The sequence below is a fragment of the Solea senegalensis genome, unplaced genomic scaffold, assembly GCF_019176455.1.
Source record: "Solea senegalensis isolate Sse05_10M unplaced genomic scaffold, IFAPA_SoseM_1 scf7180000013153, whole genome shotgun sequence".
NCBI classification, from domain to species: Eukaryota; Metazoa; Chordata; class Actinopteri; order Pleuronectiformes; family Soleidae; genus Solea; species Solea senegalensis.
Window position 1 is genome coordinate 16,298 of NW_025320765.1, and position 19,363 is coordinate 35,660.

Below are 19,363 nucleotides of genomic sequence, written 5' to 3' on the forward strand. Positions count from 1 at the left end.
TAAAAATAGTACTTTTTGCTCCACTCCACTCCATTATCAGCACAATATCACAAATGGCTGGTATTGGCTTTAAAATGTGACATGCAGGGACAAAAGGCTGATACCTCCTAGACTTCTATGCTTGTGCCTTCACCAACTGTTTTTTTATGAAGACAATTTATATCTACATCTGCTGCAGCATGAGTATGCTGAAAAGAAACTGTTAGTTTGACGAGAGAAGAGACAAAGTGCCCTCTCCATTTAGACGCAGGGGAAAACATATACATGTATCATGTTATTGACCCAAGAACTCGTTATATCAGCGTTACATCAGATCATGGTCAAGATTTCACATAAAAACATCACATTATATCGTCTTACACTGTGGATCGTTCACTTAAGGAATCTTTAAATGTCTGACTGGACTCGGTCAGCGTGATGATTCAGCCCAGGAGATGGAATTATTATTTGCTGGAAGAGCACATTTTCAACAGATTGATCTAGTATTATTTCAAAATATACGGAAAATCAATTTTAAAATTCACAAAAAAGTGGGTTTTAACATGAGCATGACAAAAGCAAAACAGCTGCAATAAACAACGCTGCATTCAGTTACAGAAGATGGCGTTGTGGGACCTTGTGCTTTGCTCAGAATTCATTTGGCGGTAGAGACAGTGAAGCTCCGCGTGTGTTTGCTGGAGTTTTCGACAACAACATGTGTGTACGTGTCACTGATCGTACCTCCGTTGGAGTCCTGTCCCTGCAGACCCTCAGCGTTCAGTACATGGACCTGAGTGACCAGCTGAGGGTAGCCACACATCCCTGTCCAACATGTCTGAGGAGGCTCGTCTAGAGTCAGCTCTCTGGGAAAGACACAAAACATGACATAGATGTAAGGGAACAGGTTTTTTTAGTTTTTTTTTCATAAACATCAATGGCTCAGATTTTCTTTGTGTGTTTGATCTGCTGAACATTGATCTACTGTGTCTCAACTTGCTGTGAAGCTGCTGCTATGCTCTGACATAAGTAGAAAATGCCAGCACTTTCATTGGTCCTACATTGGTCCTATATTTCACAATAAAAGCCTTGTTGGAAAAAACATAACCGAGACACCAGAGTGATTTTACTGGATTTTACTGAAACAGGTGCAGAATGTGTTGTGTTTGTGGCATATTCAACAGATATAGACGTTGAAACAAGGGCTGCAACGAACGATTAATCTAATCATCGATGATTAACCTGTTGAGCGATCGTAATTGAAATCGCTTGGTCCATAGAAATGACAGAAAACATAGGAAAAGAGACACGTGTCACGGTGAGGACAAGGGCAATTCAAACGTTTGTTTGAACTTGGTGAGTAAAATGTAAAGTGGAACCTTAAAAATCGTTGATTAAGATGTCAGGATTAAGTAGCTACCACATTATCTAGCAGAGGGCGCTGTGAGAGCAGCTTGGCTGTAGGATCCAGTTTTAATTCCCAGGACACAAGGAAACTAAATCTGACATTAAGCATCTGAAAAACACTGTGTGGAAGCATTTATGGTTCCACATCGTAGATGCCAAGGGAACATACAAGCCTGTGGACTCAGTGGTTAGCTAAGCTTTTAGCGCCACCCAAGTCCAGTGGAGGAGAAATCACAGATGAGCAGTGGAACGAGAGTTCACTCTCATGTGACTAAGAGTAACAGTTACCACAGGAGTTAAATGACGCTCTGCTCTATCTCTGGATAGAGATTACGGATTTACTTGCAGTCTGAAGGCACATCAGTAAAAACACGCAGCAGGAAGTCGCCCTGCTGCGCCGGGTCAAAGGTTGTGGGGATGATGACGTAGCGGCCCTCCTTCAGCTCCTTCCTGAGGAAGACGCAGCGCGAGTTGATGTAGATGGAGCCCGCTACTTTCTGCTGGGCTGAGTGCATACGGTACTTCCGATTTAGCTCCACCTGCAAGATGAGAAAATGCCACTGAAAAGATTTCATGTAACAATGATTTTTTCTAATTTGTGCATACATTAGTGTCTCATTTGAGCATTTCTACCCGGTGAATATCAAAGCCTATAGCCAGGTTTTCCCCTTTGCCCTCTTTGGGTGTGGCTCTCTTTTCTTTTTGCTGCAAGCAGATCAGCACCTCGTCCTCCACCTTCTTCACATCAAACACGTACTGCAAAGAATAAAAAGGAACAATCATATGAAGCTCTGTCTTATCTGTAGCAAATAACACACACATCAGTGCCAGGACCAACCTGAGGGTTCTGCAGGAAGGTAGCTTTGTGATTGATGCAACCGCCCGACCGGTTGCGGAGAGGATCCTGCCGGTGGACCCAGGATCCCCTCATCACCTCCTCCTCCCAGGTTTTGTGGATGCTCAGGTAGGAAGTGTTAATGAGGCGACACAGGATGAGGTCGGTGAAGTACTGGCAGAAGTCGTCAAACGTCATCCTGCAGGAGGGCAGGAAAAGAAGAGGAGAGAAAGGAGCGGAGAGAGTGGAGAGGCAGAAGCTTGAAAGAAGAGCTTCAACAGGTGTTAAAAAATAGAGGAAATGAAACCAGGAATAAAGAAAAAGGGCAACACGTAAAAGTGAGACAGAGAACTCTGCCATCGTTACTGAATGAGATTTAACCAATTTGGTGATGTTGTTTTTGGCACTGTTAAAAAAAAACATTCAGCATTTTCATTTTGACTTTAATAATCTTTGAATGGAGGACACTTAATCCCACGTTGCTCCTGACGGCTGTGCCGACAGTATGTGAATGGGTATGAAAGATGAGTGATGGAAAATTAGCTTACATTTTTAATTTGCTTGAAAATGCACATAGATGTGCTGTATGAAAGTGTGAGTGAATGGGTGAATGGCAAAACTGCAGTATAAAGCAGCTTTGATTGTCTAAAAGAACATATACAGAATATACGAAAAATAAAACCAGTGTCAAGTCTTTAAAAGCTGCAGCGATCACCTCTGAGTGAAAGGAGGGTGTCTGACTGAGCTCAGGACAGAGAGGAACAATCAAAACAATTATTTTTAAATGACTCACAGACTCTTTCTGCAGGATTTTCTTTCCTGCTTTTCCGCAGATATAACTGTTCTCACCAGAACTCGCCGTCGTCCTGCACGGTGACGCCCAGCTTCTCTCTCTCGCTCTTGCTCACCTTGTTCCACTCCTCCGAACTGTCGAGAACAAACACAAGAGAGCAAACAATGTATTTACTTTAGCAAACTTTAATACAAAAGCTTCACTCTTTTCTCTTCTCATCTAATCTAATTCTAATACTGTTTTGAATATGGGTTTGGATTTTCACAACATTTTCACAACAGACTTAAAAACACAATTCATGACCCATGTGTTCAAACTGGCAGTTCCATAGTTTTAACATTCATTAGTTAATTTATTTTATTACTGACCATCTTTTTTTTGTTGTTATCTTGTAAAGGTGTCTTTGGGTGACTGAAAAGCGCTATAAAAGTCTGATATATAGTTATTATTATTATTATGATTAGGGCTGCGACTAATAAATATATTTATAATCAATGAATCTGCCAATTAGCTGTTTGGTCAATAAAATGCAGAAAATGTTGAACATTTTTTTATTTGTTTTCTTGAAGCAAAAAGACAAAATCGATAAAACCATAATTGAAAAACAAACCTAAAACTTCTCCATTGTTGTTTGCTTGATATATTCTGGTCAATGAATTTAAGAAGGCAGTGTGCACAGACACAGGCGCTAATAGTTCTTCTGTTAACTCTTAGTATTTTGCATTTTTACTCTCAGTATTTTGTATTTCATACAAACAACTCATGATGCACCGTTAGAAGAGGCTCCTGTGATTTTGTTTCCAGAATTTGACTGGCATTCATAATAATATTTTGACATATGAATCAAGTATCTGACCCTCATGAGCAGTGTGATGTTGTTACTGTGAATCAAACCTTAACATCCAGGTCAGTCCTGTATTCACTGCTCCGGGGGAAACAGGAAGATAATGTACTGGAGGCATTAGCTCCGTGTTTACGTCTTTGTGTTTATGTCTCACTGATAAACGTCGTCATCTCAACAGTCTGTCAGACTCCATTTACTGTAACAGGTTTAATCAAACCATAAATAAATTATTCAGCGAGTGCGAGTCAGTGATTGAACGAGAGGAGAGATGACTCACGTTGCCTTAATAACATCTTTCTGTCTTTGGGGCCGATTAATAATTCAGACGGCGTTATGATCCGACTTTACCACCTCCCTGTTTGTTTGACTGAGTCTGGCAGCAAACAGTTCACAGACATGGAGAGACGCTCGGGGAGCAACTTAATCTCCGATTCCTTTCTTCTCACTAACAAGTGCATGGAAGTAAAAAAGGGAAAAACGGAATGAAAAGCTTGTTTCTGGGGGGGAAAAAAAGCTTCTTGACTTTGGTCCCTTGTGCAAACCAATCTTTTTGGCTCCCATGGGCATTTAAATTGAAGAGGTAGTTGGTTAAATTTCAGCCTCTTCACAGAAATTTCAGTGACTGCACCGTTTCACATCGTTCTCGACAAACAAACAAAACTCCTACTGGGCTGAATTCACTTATTCTTGTTCGCCTTGTGGCTCATTAGCTTGATTGCATCTCCATTTTTCATTGTCAACCAGGCGTTTCCTATTGTGCAGCTTTCCTGTCACCATGGGTATGATACATGGACTGGTGGGTTTTTCCTTTTGCAGTCGTTTCATGTTCCATGTTCCATGTTTGCTGATTTATCATGGGCAGACTCATCAGAAACTAATTCTGAGGGGGCAGTAATTCACACCCATAATTATTAAACTTAACAGATCATAAATCTTCATTTTTCTGTTATTTAAAACATCTCAAAAAAACAGAATTCCATCAAATATGGTGAAGTGATCTTGGAGAAGCAAAACATGATTTCTTGGTCTCTTAAACCGCAAAGAAAAGGAAACAAAATTTTGATTCTGTACGATATTGATCACCACCATAGGAAACAATGCATACTTTTCAATCAGAGCATGTATAATCCTGTGTTTCGATATCATTTCACTCACCAATGAATCCACTGTATAATGTATTTTTTCAACAATTGAACTATCTTTTGTTATTTTAGAGTCTATTATGTAAACTGTCCTGGGTGTGGTTTTCATAAAAGCACCTATATCTTTCAACCTTAATCTCACTTATACATTGATACACTTGATTTTAAAGCCATTTTTCTTGTATTAATATGTGTGAAATAAATAAAATAAGACAATGAATCAACATGTGCTTTGTATTTAAAAACTAAATACCTGTATACCTGAACTATTTGGGATGTTGGTACAGGTCTTACTAGAGCCCAAACAGCCACCGGCCAATTTCATCCTTAAGTATTTTCCTTTTTTTGTTTTTATTCTTTTGAAGACCAATTTCATTTATGTACAGATTATACCAAGGTTTTTATTGAAAATGCCGTATATAATAGAGATAAATGTAGGGAGACAGACCATTAGTGTTGTTGGTTACTGAAGTTAATAATTTTGTATTATTTGTTATCATTAAACATGCGAAACATTATCGACATATAAACGTTAGCGATTATAAATGGCATCAATTATCGGTTATTGGTTGTCCTGATTTCTAAAATTATACATACAAGAAAACATTATTTCTGTTACTCTGGAAACATCACACAGATGACTGTACGATGGCTCATTGAGGTTTTGTGTAGGTGTCGGGGGTTGTAATTACCTGTCGCTCCAGGGGCCGCTCCACTCCTTCTCTCCCCACGGGTTCCGCATGCGGATCATGTGCAGCTTCTCTGATTTGAAAAAGGCCAGCAGTCCGTGACCTAGCCTCACTTTCCGTACGTCCGTTACGGCATAAGCGTGGCCTTTCACCAGGCCACAGTCCAGCCGAGCCTCCATGTCCTCTATTGTCGTCGCCTGGAAAACAGCGAAATCTGGTGGTTAAAAGCAGACAGGTCACTGTGGGTCACCAAAATTATGTAAATTAGGAGAAGGTTGGCAATGTTGTCTGGGAAATTACTACAGGGAAAGCAGCTAAAGAGACAGCGAGCTGGGCTGCAGTTGTGCTTTTGTGTTTGTGAGCAGACTTTAAAAAAGGGCTTGAGAAGCAACAAATACAAGGACATTTGTTGGCTGGAAAAACTGTTCACCGGAAGCTGTGCTGACATTTCACTTTTACTATGTCCAGTGTCTTCAATGAAAGTATAAAAATAAATACTGGCTTTGAAAAGAAACAGGCTGGTGGAGCCAAAGCTTTGATTTTGACTGTTTGAACTTTAAACGGTTATAATTTTGTTGTTAATCTAAAGAAAAGTAGCTGTCATTTCTATATTCCTGCCTACATAGGTTATTTTGTTAGTTTATCATGTTTGAAAGAGTTGTTTCTAAAAATTTCATGACAGATTACAGAAGTCTGGCGTGAGTTGTGGAGTAGGTAAATCTGTGCTGCTCTCCGTTTACCCTGATGGAGCAGCTGATGAGTCCATCTCTGTTGTGTACTTTGAGAACTCGTTCAAAAAGTTGGTTGCGGGCGGCTTCATCCGTGGCCATCTGACCCTCCAGCAGGTCCACAGGCTCCGAGACACCGCCAGTGAAGTCGACCAGTGCGTCGGCCGTGTTCCCTCCGTCCAGAGCCTCGTAGCAGCCGTAAACCCTGCGGGAAGTATGAGATGATTCATTAAATTTACAGTGAATGTGCGTAATTTTTGTGCGTAATTTTTCAGCAGTAGTACTAACTTGGCGTAGGCCTTCTCCACCAGGGCACTCCAGAACTCATTGCTGTCGTTGGAGTGGCAGTACACCAGCTGGTTGTCCACCGTTGGTAACCGGTCGTCAATCACCACATCCACCCACTCACCAAAGCGCCAGAAGCGGAAGTGGAAAATCCCTGCGTACGAGTCTGGCTTCTCCGTATCCCACTCCTGCTCCTTCCAGTCTGGAATGACCTGGAATAAGATGGAGGAGGGGGAAGAAGAGCAGGGGCCGGGTAAGCCAAACAAACACCTGATAGTCCACAGAGCATAAATAATATCAAATTGCAGTGGGCTGCCACCATATCCCTTCTCGTCCGCTGATTCAGGAATATGGGACGAATGCATCACCCTGGACCTTGTGCTCATAAATCCAGCTGTAATAGGACATGGGTGAGAGGTAATAACTGTTTGACTGCAGCGGCTGAGTATGTGCCTGCATTTGCTGTAGACCAGCAAACACCCCTGTGAACACAGCCTCCATTTTGTGAACTGTGAACAGTGGATATGTAACAAAAATACAAATTCATGTGCAGTCAAATGTGAAACAGAAGGAACTCTGTGGCAAGAGCCTTGTCCTGATGGGTTCCTTGGTGGCAGGGTGGTCTGAGCTTCTGCATCCACAGTAGCTTTCTCAGGGTCACTGGCGTTTCGCCCCTTTAGCCTGGACATCTCGCCTCAGTGGCGCTGGGAAGACTAAATTAGACGACACCTGCGGTACAGTTCCCACAGTTGCTGGGAAACTTCAGTGGGGGAATAAGGTTTTGCACATCGTCCTTCCAAACCAACTAGGGCTGCAATTAAGTATTAAGTATTTTCATAAACAATTAATCCGTCAATTATTTATCCAATTAATCACATAATTGTTTGGTCCACAAAATGTCCCGAAAATGTTTCTAACCCCTGGTTTTAATGATTTCTTTGTTATATGGAGCAAAGAAACCAGAAAATATTCACATTTAAAAAGCTGAAAAATCAGAGAACTTGTTTTTAATCAAAAATGTTGACAATTCATTTAGTCATCGATTAAAAACTGATTAATCGCTGCAGCCCTAAAATCGACCTTGTCAACAAAGTCCTAGCTAATGAAGAAATTAAACAAACACAAAGCAACAGTATCGATGTTCTGCCATTGTTACACAGATTCTCCATCACACTTGGAAGGGAAGTTGCGCTGCTTCACCAATCAATTTGGCAAAATTTTACACACTGCACACTTTGAATATCAATATCTGGCGCCAACATATTGATAATCGCATCTGGCGAGTCAGGACAAGTTTGTTCTAAAATATAAGCCTCACAGCCACAGTGTTGTGATTGCTTTTTGAATATTAAGAGAATGTTGCAGTCCCTTGAGTCCGCTGTGACTCAGTGTCATAAACAGAGCATCCAACCTCCAGCTGACCTGAGAAAGGGCATCCATGCAACATCTACGGCACACAGGAAAACTGTAAATGACGCAGCGAGCGACACCACATATGAACTGACTGACACCATCCCAGCAGGCGTCCTTGGGAGATGTCAGAGTGCGCTAACGTCACAGGGGGTTCCTGTCAAACCTCCCAGCAGGTGGTGATACTGACACACACCATCACTGATGGAGAGAATCTTGTCTCTCCAGTGAACCGACTCTGAAGCAGCCACAGCTTCTTTAAAAAGGCAGAGCGACAATAACACAGAGAGAAATAAACAAAGCACTGCACCACAGAAACATCACAGTCATTCTGAAATCCTTTGGGAAGGAACCTGTCTTGCTGCTGCTACTGCTGCTGCTGCTACTTACTCCCTCTGACTCTGCACTGTCTCCGACTCTGACTATCTGAGCTGTCATCTGGAACCAGTGTCGCAAGGCAGCAATAAAGACCTGGAAGGTAAGTGACCTGAGAACTGTCCAGAAACACGAGCAGGAGCCTCCTTAGCTTCACTTGCTGTCTACTGAATACTGCACTGTAAAACCCAGGACAATAAAGAGGATTTCCCCAAACTACAACCCACATTCCACCAAACCCACATTTCAGTCGTCTGTGTGTAACCACACGGCCTCAACTGGCTCTGTCTGATGCCACTTTATGTTTCATCATCCTGCTCAATATCTCCGTTTGTTTGTTTACAACTACTTCATTGTTTGAATAATGGATTTGATGAAGTTGTTGATTAAACGGAGCAGAGGGAGAGACTTTGAATCGTCTTTAGTGCATAGGTTTCTCAAAATCAGGTATGGACTCAAGCCTAACCTCAATTGGATTAATCTAATAACGATAATAATACCACCAAACCAATACTGAAATGGCAACAGTACACACATATCCTTAATTTACATTTAATCTTACATTTAAATGATAACCCTTAAGGATCTTGCCGTTTTAAGACTTTCCTGAAACTTAAGAGAGAGCTACACAATTTGAACCAACACTGAAACACATCTGTTCAAATATAAACAACACTTATAAATTATGATGTCCTTCAAATTAAACCAAATCTTTACGTTGAGTCACTTTACAAAGTAAACAGTTCACACAATGAGCAAGCACTTCGCGTCAATAAAGAGAGAAAAAAAGACTTCCTTTAAACAAGAAGAAATCTCTGGCAATCAGAAGAGCAACAGGGAGCAGGAATTTTTGGTCCTGAAATAGAAGACCAAACGTCCAGTGACATGACACGACAGAATATGAAGGTGTTAGTGACACAGGGAAACTCTGCAGGCACAACATAAGACTTTTCTGTCACTTGACGAGTATAAATATGCCTTTACACTGGCATAACCACTTTGATATTCACATCACTCACACAAGCCTCTTGGATTTTGGTGGTACAGCGTTTCTTTTGAAGCCAAGGAAACAAGAGCGACAAACAAATGTGTGACAAACAGAATCCGGCACGGTTCCCTGAAGGAAATGCTTGTTCTGTGGTTGCAAATGTCATTAGTCCTGGTTGCCTAGCACCCCAGCTCATCTGTACCCTGCCTCCACCCTCTTCTATCAATGTTACACAGACGTGCTCACATGCAGACCGTGCCAGCCTGCAGGCAAGAGCAGATAGTAGGAGTTACTGGACTACGCGAGTGTGAAGACGCTTGGTTTCAACTTGGCTGTCGACTTAATCCACCCCCTCGTTTGATATCAAGCTCTCAGGCCGCTGAATCCAAACATGTCCACAGTGCTGGAGCTGTCGTTCCGTCCAGACACTCAGCTGACGGAGGTCATGCGCCTGCGGGTTCAGTCTCTGCAGCAGCGTGGACAGAAGAGGCAGGACGGTGAGCACCTGCTGCGTCCCAACGAGGCCGTGTACCGACTGGACTTCTCCAAACAGTCCCTCCGATTTTCACAGTGGACGGTGCAGCTGCCGCAGCCCGGACGCATCACCATCACCGCCACCTCACAGCTCTGGACGCCGGACCTCACTCACCTGATGACGCGTCAGCTGCTGGAGCCCGCCGGGGTTTTCTGGAAGTCAAAAGACGACACCAGCGACGCGCCCATCCAGTGCTACGAGGCTGACGCGCACGAGTTTGGCGAGAGGGTCGCTGAACTGGCTAAGGTAAGGAAAGTGATGTACTTCCTGTTTGCGTTTGCCGAAGGCTGCAGCCCCGAGACCGTTGACTGCTCCATCACCTTCACAGTGGACAGCTGAGGATCAGAAAACCTTGGTCAAACACTCGCCACAGACTCTTCTTCTGCGCTTGCTGTGCTGGTAAACTTTTAGTTGAAGATGTAAAGTAGATTTTTTTGTGTACATGGCTCCCAACAAAAGACTGTATCAGAAAAGAAAACCTTTCAGTGCAACATCTGAACTCCTGCAAGAGCTAAAGAACAAGAATAGGCTGTTTTTCTTACTCATTTTGCAAGAGAAGTCTTTTGTTCTGAATTTGAATTTGAATCATTTGTACTTTTCTATTCTGTGAAATTGAGCATATTTCAGTAAAGTTCTAATAAATCTAACACAGCAAGCTGTTATCACTTTTGATTCATGATGTTTATGTTAAGTTTTTTGGAAGGTTTTGGAATTAGTTTTTTATATTTGTATAACTGAAAATGTGTGCACTTTTACTAGAGGTGTAAATCTTTCACAATGTCACAATTCAATTTGATTTCTGATTCCTTGGGTCACAATTTGATTAAACATTTTCAAAACAATTTCTGATTCAAAATAGTTTTTTTTATATATTCAAAAATTTATTCAACACAAGGAGCTGCTGATTTAAGGTCTAATTGGCTGCTGTGTAGGGCAGGTGGCTGAGCGGAAGGGAATTGGGCTTGTAAAAGGAGGGTTGCTGGATTGAATCCCTGTTAGGTGAAAGGATGAGCAAGGCACCTAATCGCCACTGTTAATTGGATACGCTACATTGAGCTCAGCTACAGGGGGACCACATCCAGTACTCCTCGTCCTCAGATACACGGGAGGGTTGCGTCAGGAAGAGCATCCTGTCAAATCAAATACACGGATCATCCACTGCGGCGACTCCTAGAGGGAGAAGCCACACTTTTCTTGTGTGCTAAGAAAGTTAGTGTTGTCATAAAAATAAGATTATAGATCATAAATAAAGATTTTATAGTTGGTAAAAAAGCTTTCTCCTATTTCAACTGTACAACTTTTTACACTTAATTTTTCATCACTGTACTTTTAATTTCTTTGTTACTTGTTATAATTTGCCTGATTTGTGCTAGTTTATTTGTGATTTGTGTGTACAAATAACTAAAACAAACTAAAATAAATGATCAGTAGTTTATTAAGAAAACTTCAAGCACAGTTCATTCTTTGGGCTTGTGTCTTCAGCTAAACCGTTGTCCTCCCTCTAGTCTCCTGTCTCACAAACATTCAGCCCTGATGGGTTTGGCAGAAATGAGTCCCATGCGAGATAACGGCTAGAGACAGTGTGTATTTGTTTATATGTGAGTGAGTGATTCCCCAGTGGACGGTGGAACAGGTTCCTCCTGCCTCATCTGTCTCTGTCATACACGGTGACCCTGACAAACAACAGAACCTCGCTGGCATGTGGATTCCATTTCGCAGCCTCCTCCTCCTCCTCCTCCTCCTCTTCCTCACCACGGGGGACAAAACAGTAACAGTGACTGTAAATGAGTGGACACTTGTCAGATGAAAAGCGTGAGAAAAGAAAATAACCGAGAAGTCCCTTGACGGTAAAAAGCATGTAACTAACTTGCCACCTGAGCGATCAAATCCAGAGAGACTGAACCTCTTTCTTTGAAAAAAAATGTCCACCACTGCAATTCCCAGGTGTGTCAATTAAATTGATTTTGCCTCCAGCCTTGAATGCATGAATATAAATCTTTATTGAGTGCCCTCGTTGTTACGTGTCCTTTAGCTCGGTGCTTGCTTGTCACCTTTTCTGACCAAGGCCCGGGTTTGTGTGAAACGATGCGCGCAAAAATTTGATTCAACAGTTTTGGAGTGAAATGAAAAGCACTCAGATTCTGTTGCGGGTAATTAACGTGTACAAAATACACAATAATTATGTTTTGAAGCACCGGCACTCAGTGATTCACCGGGGATAAGTATCGGTCCCTGTGAGACTTTGACAAGTACTTGTTCTGCTTTCATAGGAAGTGAAGCTGGAGGCTAATGGAGGATGAACACATGAACAACTCTGTTTCAAAATTCAGTTTTACAAAAGGCAAACAGCAAATAAATTAATAAATACTAATAATAAAATGTTTAAAAAAAATTGTTGAAATTTTCCGGCTAATTAGCCAGCGTGAGTAACAACATTAATATTCAGCCTTTCCCATTAACTGTGACAGCGTGCCATATTCATCAGCGTTCTTTAAACATTTCTCAAAACATAACAGATTTCTAATGCGGTTTTTATTTTATTAATGAACTGCACAAATGTGGACGGGGCTATTTGCCTCAAACCACCCTCTGGTCCATTAAGTTTTATGCAGTCAGAGTTTCAGACCTTTATAGTTAAAGCTGCAGTTCTCCATCATGTGACACCTGCGACTGCTACAGATTGAATTAATCCTGTGATATTTGAACATCCGACACGCATGTATGTTGAGGACAATCTCAGGAGTATTCAACGTAAACTGGCTGCCTCTTAGCAGTGTGTTACTGTATAACAACAATGGAAGACACTAAAGAAATAAAATATATTAGTAACTAAAGGAAAAAGCCTTATTTGGCAATAGCTAAAGCTTTTCACAACAGTTTTTAACAGTAAACTATGGTATTTTGAGAATAAATTAATCAGTTTAAGTTTTAAAAGAATAAAAGTAGTACTCCAGCTTCTTTGTTCATATTTTTTGGCTTCTTATCTTCTCTTTGGCAGCGACTGCAGTTTTTTTTTACCTTACTTTTTTTCAGCAGTGGTGCGGGTGTCCATGAGGACACCTAGATATTAATTATCTAGGTGTCTAGTAGCGTTGGCACACTGTTGAGAGAATGTAAGGGGAAAACAATGTACAACCTTTGGGTTGACATTGGCATTCTGAATTTTTCCTGACATCTTTATGGACCAAATGACTTAATTGTTTGACTGATTCAAGTCTTAAGAGGTTGGTTTAGGGGATAAAAAATGCAGCTGCATCCTGTATCTCTCCAATGCTTTGCAACAAAGGTCTCAGGAGGCTCGAAACATGCCGTGTGCATGAGAAGCACAAGGAAGATGAGGAGTGGGGATGAGCTGTGTCGGTGACACAGCTTCTCTTTAATTTTTTTGTCCGTTTCACATAAGAAGCGATCCTTGAAGGAGATGTGGAGCAACAAACAAGTAGTGTGCCGCACATATTAAAACATCAAGGTAAGATGCACTCAGTTCTGGAAGATGGAGGTAAATACTGCACTAGAACATGAATATCTAACCCAAGAAATGAACATAGGGCTGGGGTTGAATTTCAAGTTCTTTGAGTGAAATGTGGTGAAAACATTTAATAAATAAATAATAGATAATAAGGGGAAACTGATACGTGATTGAGCTAGTGTTGTTTGGAACTGGGGTTTACTATTTATGTCAAGACAGTGAACGCAACGCACAACAACTCAAAATTAACCACGATGGTTGTATTTTGTAAATAGTTAACTGTGGTTACATTTCAGCAAGAAGTTTATAAGTTTATAGCAAAGATATGTTATAAAAATGTGCAACTATGTGCACATAAAGACACAGAGTAAATTAATTGGATGATGATGCCACATAAGCAGGAGCAGATGTTCACACACCTTTTGAGTCGTCGATTATAATCCAGCGTTTTGCAAAAACAGGCCGAGGGATCTTGTGTCAAATCCCATTAAACTTCTGTAATCACTTTGTTTCCTCTGTCAAGCTGCAAGTCAAATACCATGTCAACAAAACATCCTGAGAAACAACGGGCTTTTTAATAAAGACTTCCATTTCTGGTACCAGTAGTGATGCAAAAGTTAAATTTCAGTGTTAAAAAAAAGTTTCAAAAAGCATTTCCAAACCACATCACATAATATCTGAAATGTTATTTAGGGATTTCTAATGGAAAACAGATTGTACAGCCACAGTGCACATGAGGAAACCCATAGTTGTTCAAAGATGACACAGAAAAAGAAACAGACGACACACATGTACAGACACACACTTACTTTTTGCCACAGTGACTCTCTGGAGGCCAAACTGGAACACGCCGCCACGAACCAGCAGTTACCTAGCTGTCCCTGGTGCAAATCGTGCGCACTGATGCCATCGACAAATAGGTGAGGGTCCTCACACAGCTCCTTCAGTCAGACAACAACAGGAAAGGATGAACATCTGATTTAATTATTTCGTGGGTAAACAAAGCCTGTAATAGGATTGTGATTCAAGGGTTAGTACAGGTTTTAGAAGTGTGGTTGTGTGCCATATCGACACACTGGCTTCACTTTATATTGGTGTTAGGACAGCTTTTTTTCCCAGCTGGAAACTGAAGAATACAAACCACTCACACCAAACTCCATTGAGAAAATGTGTGTTTTTAGCTCACATGGACATGGGAGCTTCTGGTCTACTGCTGTTCTGTGTGATAAGTTTGTGCCACAGAGGTAAATCTGAACAAAAGGATTTCAAACAATGAAGTCACAAGACAACATAGTGGACGTTACTGATGGAGGCAGAAGTGCATTAATAACTCCTGTGTGCCTTGATGCAAAAATTGCTGATTTCCTTAATGGACTTTGGTGCGGTAGAGTAATCAGTTAATAAACTTAAGGTTCCGGCCGGAAAAAGTCGTCTAATGGCAGGAAAAAAAGCAGCGGACATCATAGACATAAGCAAGCATGTACTTTATCAGCTGAGCCTTTTAATGAGTGGCTTAAATCAGATTTCCTTTCTATTCTGCCCCTGATGGCAGTCACGTTATCCATAAAAATATCAGCATGCCTTGAACTATCCGTTTAACAAACTGTGTGTACAATCAAAAAGTCCAGAATCACTAGAACACACGTATCATCTTCACAATCTTTAACCTGAGTGTGGGACGGCTGCGTGCATTTGTGAAATCAGATTCTTTTTTTATTTTTATATGTTGCTGAGTCGAGGTTTCATTTTCTGCTGCAGCGTACAGCAAATAACGTCCGTCTTCTTTCTCTCCTCCTGTGCACATGACACAAACACCTTTCCATCAGCCACTGCACATCACACACACGCACATACATAAAATCAGACCTCCTGCCGTTCCTGTGATAATGTGTGGGATGATTACTACAGCCTGCGGGCTTGAAACTAGCCAATTACTAAGAGAGACACACTGTGCTTTGCTCTTTTGTCGAAACACAATGGCCTCACGCTTCAGCAAAAATCTGTCAAAAAAGAAGGGGATGAATTGAGTTTTTCAAAATAAAACAAAAAGAAAAGAAATATATAATAACTTTAAATGGTTAGGTTATTATCTACCATGCAACCCCATCACGGAGGCCTCTTATCAGTCCTACATTCTGCAGCACAGCAACAACAACCCCAAACAATTCAATTCAATTTATTTGTGCCAAATCACAACTTACATTATCTCAAGGCACTGTACAATATTATAGAGAGCAGAGAAACCCAATAATTCACACTATGAGCAAGCACTTGGCAACAGTGGAGAGAAGAAACTGACAGAACTACACTCAAAGATGTGCGGCATCTGCCTTGACCGGTTGGGGTGAAAGGAAAAATTGGCGACAAAGGAGAGAGGGGAGAGAAAGGACAAGAGGGAGAGTCTGAAAGAAACATCCTCTGTGTTCACATTCATGTACCAATAGATTTACAGTCTTAGGGATGGAGGTCACAGAAACTGCACCTCCATCTGATTTATAGAGAAGCTGAACAAAACACACATCTGAATATGAATGAGGACTTTTTTTCTCACAGATTATTTTCCTCTGTTAAAGAGTCTGTTAAAATGTATGATTTTACATAATAAACAACATCTGAAACACATCAAAAGTGGCAAAATATCTTATTATTGATTGAATATTCAAATATTCTAAACTTTTGTGGTATCTACAGCGTGTTGAGCTTAAGAGAAGCAGCTTCCAGTTGCATTCAAGAAATCCTGTGAGCTTCATCACTTCTGCTAACACACACTAACTAAATTCTTGCTGCCACCTTGCTCCATAAATACGGTAAGAATTGGCGTAGAAAGATATGTTTTTATAAATGTTATAATTAATTCATTTTTAATATAATATTACAAATAGTCACAGTAACCGATCCAACCTTTTCCAACAAGCAAACTGCTACAAAATGTGTACAAAATTACCATTTTGGATGAAATATCCTGATTCATACAAATCATATTCTACAGACTGAGGAAAACATCTTTGATTCTCACAGTTATCTGACAGTAATCATTTTTAAATGTGTAATTCAAATGAAAGTTAGAATAATTGTGTAAAAATAATTTTTCCCTGTCATATTTCGAATCATATCGCAAGTGCCAGTTTAGTCAAAATAATAATCATTTTCAAATAATTTTTAACTGTCAAAATAACAAATCATTTCCTCGATTAATTGGTTAGTTGTTTCATCCATAAAAGGTGTTTCCCAAACCTACGACATAATCATGATTTCTAATGGGTTTTTTTTTGTCCACAAAGCAAAATTATTAAAAAATCAGACCGCTTGTGTTAATTATTAAACACAACTGTGGCGTGACCCAATTTTCATATTTCATTTCAAATTAATAAAATAATAACTTTGTAAAGTGGGTTTTCTGCACATCTGCTTCATAAAATACAACAATCCAAGGTCACGGGCAGATTTAAAAGTAGCTTTAAAACTGTGTTTAAACTGCACTTGGCTCGTGACGCTGCAGCGATTTTATTGGCTATTTGGCATCTGCTCATAGTCGGCAGAAGGTAGAGTTTCTTTTAAAGACTGTAACTGGTCACCATGAGACAAAAAAAAAACATAGTTGATATTAAATTTCTTGTTGCTCATCAGCCACAGGATATGGTTATAAAAAAATAAGTGGCAAAAATTGATGGAGGATTTTAATGTGGAGCAGTTCTACAGGAAAACACTAACCTGCTAAAACTGTACCTACACTTAACCTAAAAGAAAATGCAACAAAAGCATAATCTCAGTGTAATCTTTGTGTAATCTTCTGGTTTTGCATCTGCTGAAACGTTGTAGCTCTGTACAGTACCGGATACATTTTATCCGGTACTGTACATAGCTACAACGTTTAGCTACTACAATATTTAATGTTATGTCTGAAAATTATTGGTATAAGAACGAACTGCATCATCGCTATCATTTTAGTGAGCGGCTCATATCAGATTTTTAACACCAGCTCTCTATGAAACACAAAGAGCTGCAGAGTTCCAGTGTCTGCTGGTCTGGGTGTTAACCGTCTGTCTGCTCTCTGCTTTATGGGACCAGCGGGTCGATGGGCACCTCGGCCATTACTCCGCCAGCGGAAACCCCAGTGCCACTTAACAGCTCTTTAACTTTACACACTTGCAGCTCTCAACTAGGGTTAGAAAAGTAAAAGAAGAAGAGAGAAGGAAAGCATGAGTGAGCGTTTGTTCATGTAAAGGAAATACAGAAATGAAGCAAAATAGCATTGTTTTTGTCATGATATCCACATTTTCTCATCCAAGAAGTTAAAATAGAACACTGATACCAATAATCGCCAAAATACCTAATATCAGCTCCCGTATCTGCAATGATTCCCAAAGTCTGGATCGGGATCGACGGATAGATAATGGGAGATTTTTTTTGGGGTCCCAATTCCCCCAAACTTTCATTTAAGATTTAAGATATGAGTATATGCTTTAAATAACAAGCATAAAATTAAGTTTCAATCAAGTTTGGAAATTATTTTATCAATTTATAAATTCAAAAATCAGGTGTTACATATATGGAAATAAGTTAGTCGCTACATTGATTCATATTGTGATTTTTGGTCACGATAGTGTGACAGTCATGATTTTCAGGCTGTCTGGATTTATTTTGATTTTAAGAATTGTCAAAAAATGTTCAATGAGTGAGTGCTTCTGCTCCTTTTTTTAAAGATCACTTTCACTTTCGATATCTGGCAGTTATTCAACCATTTAGGAATTACAGTACTGAGATGCTGACGTCACAAACGTGTGATGCACTGGTGAATTTTGTCTGTGATTGAGTCCTGAGGGGTTACCGTAATGACAAGTAAATGGGCTCAAAGCTCTATTTCTCTGCTTTCCGGTATCCATCCATCCATCTTCCACCGCTTTATCCTGCACATGAGTGCCATGTGCCAATCACAGCTGACATAGAGCGAAAAGGCGGGGTCACACCATGGACAGATCGCCAGTCCATGTTTTTGAATTTTCTAGATATCACAAACGGTCTAGTAATTACGCTAATGAGAAGTGTGCATGCCAAATCCTGTTGGAGACGACGCGATGGTAACAGAAGGGTTAAAAAGTGGTATGTTTGGGAAACACTGGTGAAGAAGGTTGTTCTTGCCTGGTGAACTTGCCTTTTTTTTGCCCAACCTCACATATGGTGAACTCAGAGGTGGCGTCATTCCCAGTTCTGTACCAGTAAATGAAACGCACCTCTAGCTCTCTGAATGAGCTGGTGAATCCTGCAGTGTGAGCTGGAACAGGCTCAAACTTGTCGTTCTCCTTAAATCAATAGCTTGAGCGTGTGCTCGCCTGCAATGTCACATGTATGTACTTCAACGCAGGTCATCGCACATGGAAACAATGTACAAAAACATGCACACACACACACACACACACACACACACACACACACACAGGACACAGCCAAGGCCAGTGATTTGCTGACGCTACAAAGCTGATAGCTGCAAAAGCAAACTTTTAATCAGAAGCAGGGGCCACTGCAATGAGTGCAGAGCTCCCTGGAGACCTGCAGACTCCAGCAACAGCCCCTCTCACCTTACACAGACCAGCACTGGAGAACTCCCTCCCTGTAAGGTGTGTCTGAGAGTGGAAGTCTGTGCCAGTGTATGAAGCAGAAATGCTTGGAAGCTGTATCTTGGAGACTATGTTTGACCCGTACCAGAGTTAAGATCTCTAATCAGGTTTTTTTTTCTTTTTCCCCTCTTTCCACAACAGCATTGATTGTGAGTGTCTGAGCAGCAGCGAAGGCTCCCAGTGGTGGCCTGCCGTCCAGGGATTGGCTCGGCTAGAAGAGTAATAGAGTATCGATCTCTGTCGGGGCCCTGCAGACACTGAAGTAATGTGAA

The 19,363-nt window shown here is 40.8% G+C and overlaps 2 protein-coding genes and 1 long non-coding RNA gene across 5 annotated transcripts in view; 1 reads left to right on the plus strand and 2 right to left on the minus strand.

Moving 5' to 3' along the window:
• LOC122760175 (calpain-5-like) overlaps window positions 1-19,363 on the minus strand; it is a 51,271-nt gene that overhangs the window by 13,011 nt on the left and 18,897 nt on the right. For 2 of the 3 annotated variants that reach the window (XM_044015262.1, XM_044015260.1), the window contains exons 3-11: window positions 14,286-14,417; window positions 6,703-6,911; window positions 6,427-6,619; window positions 5,690-5,883; window positions 3,068-3,145; window positions 2,222-2,417; window positions 2,017-2,139; window positions 1,726-1,943; window positions 721-842 (exon numbers count right to left, since the gene is read on the minus strand). In XM_044015262.1, the coding sequence (XP_043871197.1) occupies window positions 721-842; window positions 1,726-1,943; window positions 2,017-2,139; window positions 2,222-2,417; window positions 3,068-3,145; window positions 5,690-5,883; window positions 6,427-6,619; window positions 6,703-6,911; window positions 14,286-14,417 (1,465 nt within the window). The remainder of the gene's footprint in view (window positions 1-720; window positions 843-1,725; window positions 1,944-2,016; window positions 2,140-2,221; window positions 2,418-3,067; window positions 3,146-5,689; window positions 5,884-6,426; window positions 6,620-6,702; window positions 6,912-14,285; window positions 14,418-19,363) is intronic. The other variant, XM_044015261.1, reaches the window with a different exon arrangement.
• LOC122760176 (olfactory marker protein-like) lies at window positions 9,709-10,849 on the plus strand. The gene has a single exon (XM_044015263.1). It carries the CDS (start codon window positions 9,864-9,866, stop codon window positions 10,344-10,346), a length of 483 nt encoding a protein of 160 aa, XP_043871198.1. The 5' UTR covers window positions 9,709-9,863; the 3' UTR covers window positions 10,347-10,849.
• Window positions 11,425-14,275, minus strand: LOC122760177. Its single transcript, XR_006358332.1, has 2 exons — window positions 13,896-14,275; window positions 11,425-11,785 (listed from the first exon to the last, which is right to left on the minus strand). It is a non-coding gene; the product is annotated as an uncharacterized LOC122760177 (long non-coding RNA).

What these genes read in the sequence shown, in the direction of transcription:
- LOC122760176 (XM_044015263.1), top strand. Translation starts at nt 9,864, where the DNA reads ATGTCCACAGTGCTGGAGCTGTCGTTCCGTCCAGACACTCAGCTGACG.